The following is a 7,481-nucleotide window of genomic DNA, read 5'->3' as shown; positions in this document are numbered from 1 at the left end:
TCGATAAGCGCACTATTTATTTTGATATATTATTTATATCTACTGGAAATGCCTTTGCTAGTGAGATACTCCTTTCGTTCCTAAATATAAGTCTTTTTTAAATGTTTCATTAGGGGGCAATATACGGATGTATATAGACATATTTTAAAATGTAGATTCACTCATTTTGTTTTGTATTAGTCTTCCGGTGAAATTTTTTAAAAAACATATATTTAGGAATGGAGGGAGTAAGTGTGAGCAACTAAGGACAGTAAAACCGCACAACATTCCAGCTCTCTCACGCATTCATGATCCCGACCGTCAGATTACGTTGATAGACTGTTGCTGGTCGTCCGATGCGCCTTCTCTCGTGTGTGGGCTACTCTTGGGCCGACTGTCCTGTGGGCAGCTACTCCTGAAACTAAATCGAGGCCCTCTCGTTCATCTCTACCCTGTAACGTCTGATCCCTGATGAACGGCCATCCAGCATTTCCTCCCATTCCCTATCCGACCACTCCTCTCTCTCGTTCCCCAATCTCTCCTCTCTCGCACTACGTACATTGCGCCGCCACCGTTGTTGGATCGCCGCCTTCGTCTTTGCCTACCCTCTGCTGCCCTCCTTCTCCAGTCTTCCCTAAAGGCGAACTAGGAAGCATCTTTTTCTCGAGCCGGCTGCAAGCTCCATCCTGGATCGGGGGCGCACTACACCTTTGAAGCATGTGTCCAGTTTTTCAAGCCATATCTGGAGTCCTTGGGAGCGCCCTCGCCAGATCCAGTACGTCGAGAGCCCAGCCGGAGGTACGTACAGACAGTGGATCGGTTTCAATTAATTGGGGCCTCTCGGTTGAGAAGGGGTCAGGGCATGCATCACTTTGAGGAGCTCGAATGGGTGTAAGACAGGTTCGTTCATGTGCAATCACCAATTTATTCTACATATGATTTCTTTATTTACAGATCCTATGTAGACGTCTATAGAAGGTGATCAGTATATCACAGACTTCAAGAATTCTGAATCGGAAGTTGTCAAACTTGAGTACCCGAATTTTGTTGATCTAGATGAGAGTCCTGTAAGTTGTATTTAGTTCATGTGATTTGTTGCCCAAACTCATCCATATACAGACGTCCTGGAGTGATTGCTTAACAATTTATTTTAGGGGGGAAATATACAATTCATTGTTAAAACGAGGGAGTCACGGCAAGGCTAGGTTACACGCGGAGAGGCTAGCCGGGCTACAAAGTACAAGCTCCCTGCTTCTGGCCTCACACAGCGCATACCGATTAATTGATGCGGGCTGACACTCGACTCTTTGTCTGTTTGACAGGCGAAATAGTTCCGATGTGGTCTGAATGAAGTAATAAATCTTCATTCTCTGGACGCACTTATGATGGATGATGTGTGCCACGTGCCGGCAACACTTAATGTTGTAGGTGACTTTCTGTTTTCTTCAGTACACAAGCCTCTGTATGTGTATATAAGCTTCCTCACCTGGCACTCTCCCATCTTTCTACTCTGGCAGCATGGTTCTTGGCTACGTTACCCTCTATCTACCTTGTTTCTTTACTTTATGAAACCTTCTTCCACTGAATGATTACGGTGTTCCAATGTCCCACCAATCCTTATCTTGTGCAGGTGGTGTTCGTACTGGCTGCAACCAATTATTGATTCGGGTAAATCTTGGAGGTTGGTTCTAGCATTTTGATGTAGGAATGTTTTGTTCTTCAATATCTGAGGGCATTGGACAGGTTATTACTAGCGTATTTAGGGAATTTTCAGTTTCCAGTCGACGATGGATAGCTGCTGTTAATTTTGTTCTAAAATTCACTATTTGTCGATTTGGTTTTCCAGCATGCTCCAAGTTAAATGGATTTATGGGTACTCTCAAAAGTAAATGATTGATCAAGGCAGGTAATTACCAAAGCTAGAGTACCAATTTTGATGATGTTTAATCTTGGGAGTGGCTTCTGTTGTAGTGTACACATCCATATAGAGAAATGGGGAAGTTAGCACAACATTGTTGGATCTATGCCCTAAAAAGATATCCATTAGGTATATTTCTATATTGGAGGTTATACTGGTTATTGGTTTGCACGGTGTTTTCAATTTAAAATCTTTACTGATATGCATTCGCTAAATTTTCTAATAATAACTCTCGTGTTTTCAAACAAGGTACTCTAATGGCATGAAATCAGGTACTGCAATGTGTTTGTTATTTTCCAGCCAACGGGACATTGTTTGTTGTCCTGTCTTAAACATGAAAATCTAAAGCGCTTTTTTCTTAGAGTTCCTCTCTTAAACAGAGAACGTGTGCAGCAGAAAACTTATTTGGAATTTTCTATTTTGAAATGTTTATCAGGGAAAGCTTCTAAGAATGACTTCATGTTCCGGTTCCTATTTTTTGTTATGCCTTCGGAGCATACAGAAAGCTGACCAGCGAGTATATATTTTCTCCAAGAAGTAAAGGTAAATCTAACCAGAAGAAGGCATGTTTTTAATAAACACCACTGCACCTAACCAGTTTGCTGGATTTGCTTTACAGTGTATGTCTTTCTGTGGTCTCCACCGGATGTATGTATGGATGCTAGGTCAATTTGTTTGCGGTTATCCACTAACCTGGGACACACTAGAGAACTTGTTCACCTCTTAGAATCAGACATCACAGAGCGTTCATTCTGGCAATTCGCAAATGTTGATGTCCATTCTAAGCTTTACATAGAGAACTTCCTTGAATTAAATAAATTGTAATTAGAAATAAGCTCATCATAAAGGAGGATCTACACCTATAAATTTTATTTCCATAGATTGAAGAAATAGCTAAAAAAACTTGGTTTTTGTTTAATATGTGTGTATACTGTTTGAGTAGTTCTTGCTATTTTTATGAAGCATCACTCCTTAATCGTTCTTCATTTATGGAGCTTCCTTCAGTATGTAGTGTAGACGCAGCTTCATTTCTTGATGCATACATTTTCTGCAGACGGCATCTCAAGCATTTCTCAAATAAATTATAATTTATTTATACATGCTGGTGCTGATGCGAATAAAATTGACTATGTAGGCATTACTTGATGGCAGCAATAAACAGTGTTCTATGTGGTATGATGAAGTCCTTCCTAAAAAATATTCTTGGTCAAGTGAGTTAGCGAGTCTTGTATTGTTTCCTCCTCTGCCTTTGCGATCCACTTTTCATGTATTTTTCATGTAAAAAATAATCTTCAAAAGAAATAGTTTTACCATCTAAAACTTCACACCTGCAGACTTCTAATTTGTATGCTTGTGAGTATCAAAGAACCAAATTGGTTCTAATGCACGATTGGGGTGGTCATGGTGCATGTAGTTGTCTGTGTAACAGATTGAGGATGACACATTGCTTCTTAAAGTTTAGTGCTGTGACTTGGGAAGTACCTATCCTAATTTTGTATCAGTTTGATTTGAATTTTGTGATTTTGTTTTACCGTAACTTGAAGGTGGGCTCTATAAACAATTTATAGTTCTTTTTAAGATCCAGTTCCGCATGATACGTATTAGCACACCAACCATTTGGATATACGAGTTTGATTGAGAAATACGCATTGTGTCTAACAGTTTAGTATTGTTCACATTTTCTTACAAATATTACCATATGTCTTCCAAGTATCTACAAAATAAGGAGCATAACAGGCCCACTAAAAATGATTAAACTTCCATTCCGCATTCACCTTTGAGAAAAAAAAAATTGCTGAAAAAACAACTACATATTTTTACATAATTTTCAAGCATTTCATACTACATTCAAAAAGGACGGCGCGACAACGCGCGCCAGCAAATGATCTAGTATCTATAAAGATGGATCAGTTTTTGGCACATACGTAGAGCGGTAGAGGAACGTTGTTCTTTGTCAACCATTGAAGAAACCTGATTATAAATAGGTGTCTCGTGCCCGCCAAAAGTAAACAAATTACTTAGCTAGCTATCCTATAGTGAAGAACACACTGAGCTTACGAACGTAGGTAGATAAATTTTTGAGCCATGTCTTCCAGCTCCAGCTGCAGGGCATGGTACTGCTTGCTTGCCATCTTCCTCCTCTCCTCGGCCGCGGTTGGGCAGCTCTCGCCGTCGTTCTACGACGCGAGCTGCCCGACGCTGCAGCGCACCGTGCGCGCCACGGTGATGACGGCACTCCGCGGCGAGCGCCGAATGGGCGCCTCCCTCCTGAGGCTCCACTTCCACGACTGCTTTGTTCAGGTACCTAAACTATTTAAACCCTTAAGCAGTAGCTAGTTAATTGCTAGCTCGTGAGCAAGCGTAGTTTTGCCACGATTAATGGTGGAACTTTGCTATGTGTGTGTGTACACTGTACACATAGGGCTGTGACGGGTCCATTCTCTTGGACGACGTGGGTAGCTTCGTGGGCGAGAAGACGGCGTTCCCGAACGTGAATTCGGTGCGGGGCTACGAGGTGATCGACCAGATCAAGACGAACGTGGAGCTGGTCTGCCCCGGCGTCGTCTCCTGCGCCGACATCGCCGCCCTCGCAGCAAGGGACGGCACTTCTCTGGTACGTACGGTACGATCAATCAATGGACATCTGCCTGTGCAAGCATACTAGTCTTAATGCTGGCAACGGCGAACGTGATGGGCGTGTTCCAGCTAGGCGGCCCCAGCTGGGCGGTGCCGCTCGGCCGGCAGGACTCGACGACGGCGAGCATGGCGGAGGCGAACAGCGACCTCCCGGCGCCCAGCCTAAACCTGGACGGGCTCACCGCCGCGTTCGCCAAGAAGCAGCTGAGCCCGCGGGACCTGACGGCGCTCTCCGGCGCGCACACCATCGGCTTCTCCCAGTGCCAGAACTTCCGCGGCCACATCTACAACGACACCAACATCGACCCGGCGTTCGCCACGCTGCGCCAGCGCACCTGCCCCGCCGCGGCCCCCGCCGGCGACACCAACCTGGCGCCGTTCGACGTGCAGACGCCGCTCGTCTTCGACAACGCCTACTACCGCAACCTGGTCGCCAGGCGCGGCCTGCTGCACTCGGACCAGGAGCTCTTCAACGGCGCCTCACAGGACGCGCTGGTGAGCCAGTACGCCGCCAACCGGGCGCTCTTCGCATCCGACTTCGTCACGGCGATGATCAAGATGGGGAACCTCGCCCCGCCCACCGGAGCCGTCACCCAGATCAGGCGCAACTGCAGGGCCGTCAATAGCTGATCTCATCCACATCATCCATTGAATCATATCATCTACTCCCTCCGTTTTATAATATAACTACACACCAATGTATATAGATATACTTTAAAGTGTAGATTCATTCGTTTTGCTCTGTATGTAGTCCCTTAGTAAAATCGCTTAAGGACAAGTATTTTCGGATGGAGGGAGTATTTAGGAATTGGAGGGAGTAGTAAAGGTGTAAACTGTAAAGTTTGGTTGACTACCAACAAACAAGCTTGCATGCATGCATGCATGACGGAATAAGAGCCGTTAATTTGGTTCGGATAATGTCTGGAGGGCTGGGCCCGTGGCTGCTTGGTTTAGGGGTGTTGGTTTTAAGGTACTAGATTGTTTTAATCCTATGGACTAAAAAAAATAGAGTTTTTTCTAGTCCCTTAAAAAAAGTACATCCTGTTTGGTTACATATGGACTAAAAGGGATTTTTTTTTAGTCTGGTCCCTGTAACCAAACAGGGCCTTAGAAGTAACACTAGTGGGGACGGGGCCTTTAGCCTCGGCCCGTAAGGGGCTTTAGTCTCGGTTCACCAACCGGGACTAAAGGGACGGGACTAAAGGCCTAAACTTTAGTCCCGGCCCTGTTACAAGCCGGGACTAAAGGTGCTCCACGTGGGCGCCTCGTAGCGTCCCAGGGGCGCCCTTTAGTCCCGGTTCGTTACACGGACCGGGAATAAAGAGTTTCAGATTTTGCTTATTTTTGGGTTTTTTTTGAATGAAATTATTTTTGGGTTTTAGGGTTTTAGGGTTTAGGTGTTCGGGAGATTAACGTGATGCCTCGTTTGGTGTTCGGGAATTAGTTTTCATATAATTTAAATAGAAATAATTATGCATATATATATATAAGATTAACTTATCTTACAAGCGAGCATATATATACAATTATATGGAGATCTGAATTATCGGGACTAGAGCCCGTCTATTCGATTACATGGACGAACATCAGTAATGGCCCCCTAGCTACACTAAATCGTCCTTTGTCATCTATAGCTTCCGTCCTCAGAAATCCCGCAAGCTCCTCTGCAACAGCAATCGCACGTTGCTCTGGTAGGACCTTCGTCCTCATGGCCGTGTGCTATATAAGAAGAGGAGATGAATATGAATATCAATCATGATAATAAAGAATGACGGGTAAAATAGAGGTGTGAATGTTCATTGCTTACGTCGAATCTGTGATCCTTGTGCTCAGAGGTAAACGTGCGAATGGTCTCGCAAACATAGTATCCGCATAGATGCGTTCCCCGTGGCTGTTGGTCGCACTTTACAAAAATAGAATATATATAATTAAAATAATAATATAGCATCTTAAATGTATTGAAAATAGAAGTATATCATACTACTACTTACCTGAGCCGCTCTAAAGGTCAGCTTCTCTGGAAAGTTACCGGGAGCCACGCACTTGAACCGCTTCCAAACCCTGCCCGACAAGGATAATGATTTGCTAAGTTTTTCATTAATTGATATATCAGAAAATCATCGAAAGAGACCGATAGAGGACAAGAATGATTGAAATTACCCTTGGAGCATGTCCTGCAGGCTTTGGAACTGTTCCAAGGGTCTCGATAATGGGTCGAAGGCATCAACTCTTCCCTTATCAATTTGAATGTCCAACAGAATCCAATGGAAGATGCACATGTATATATATATATATATATATATGTATATATATATATATATATATATATATATATATATATATATATATATGTGTGTGTGTGTGTGTGTGTGTGTGTGTGTGTCAGTAACTTATCAATTACACTTATAAGTGAATGGACACAATAGAGTAAAGACCCTCACCTGAAGTTGTATGGAAACAGTATGTGGTCACAGAAATTTTGATCTATTAGAAGCCTTAGAAGGTTTTCCTCCGTCTCCTTGGGTTTATCAGTTAGTGTCGCTATATGTATTTTATCTCGGTCAATAAACCCAATATTTAGGATGTTCTTACTTTTACAATCCAGAATCTTCATTCTGCATAATAGAGCACAAGTTATATATAGACAATGAATTGAAATAACTAAACAAGTTATATGTAGACAACGAATTGAAAAACTTACAGAGACAATAGCAACTCATAAGCGATTTGTCGAGGGCGTCGCCATTGTACATCTGAAAGAGTTCATCAAAGTCGATATGGATTTCTTCGGGGCGGCCGTAGTACTCCCGTGGGAAACTCAGCGCGATCATCGTGCTCCCATTCTTTGATTCACTTAAGTATCATTGATGCAAGTAACGCATATTTGTTGGGAGATCATCTTTGCTGACCAAAGGCTCTCCCATGACAAACTATGGCTTAGGGGCTA

The 7,481-nt window shown here is 43.4% G+C and overlaps 1 protein-coding gene across 1 annotated transcript; it reads left to right on the top strand.

The window, feature by feature from the left end:
• Window positions 1–3,904: 3,904 nt before the first annotated feature.
• On the top strand, window positions 3,905–5,218 carry LOC123404764 (peroxidase 70-like). The gene is made up of 3 exons (XM_045098706.1): window positions 3,905–4,198; window positions 4,320–4,511; window positions 4,604–5,218. The coding sequence occupies exons 1-3, from the start codon at window positions 3,983–3,985 to the stop codon at window positions 5,162–5,164; spliced, it is 969 nt and encodes a 322-aa protein (XP_044954641.1). The 5' UTR covers window positions 3,905–3,982; the 3' UTR covers window positions 5,165–5,218.
• The last annotated feature ends 2,263 nt before the right edge of the window (window positions 5,219–7,481 follow it).

The sequence above is a fragment of the Hordeum vulgare genome, chromosome 6H (genome assembly GCF_904849725.1).
Source record: "Hordeum vulgare subsp. vulgare chromosome 6H, MorexV3_pseudomolecules_assembly, whole genome shotgun sequence".
Lineage (NCBI taxonomy): Eukaryota > Viridiplantae > Streptophyta > Magnoliopsida > Poales > Poaceae > Hordeum > Hordeum vulgare.
The sequence above is the reverse complement of the archived record's forward strand: the minus strand, read 5'-3'. Positions and strand labels throughout refer to the sequence as shown.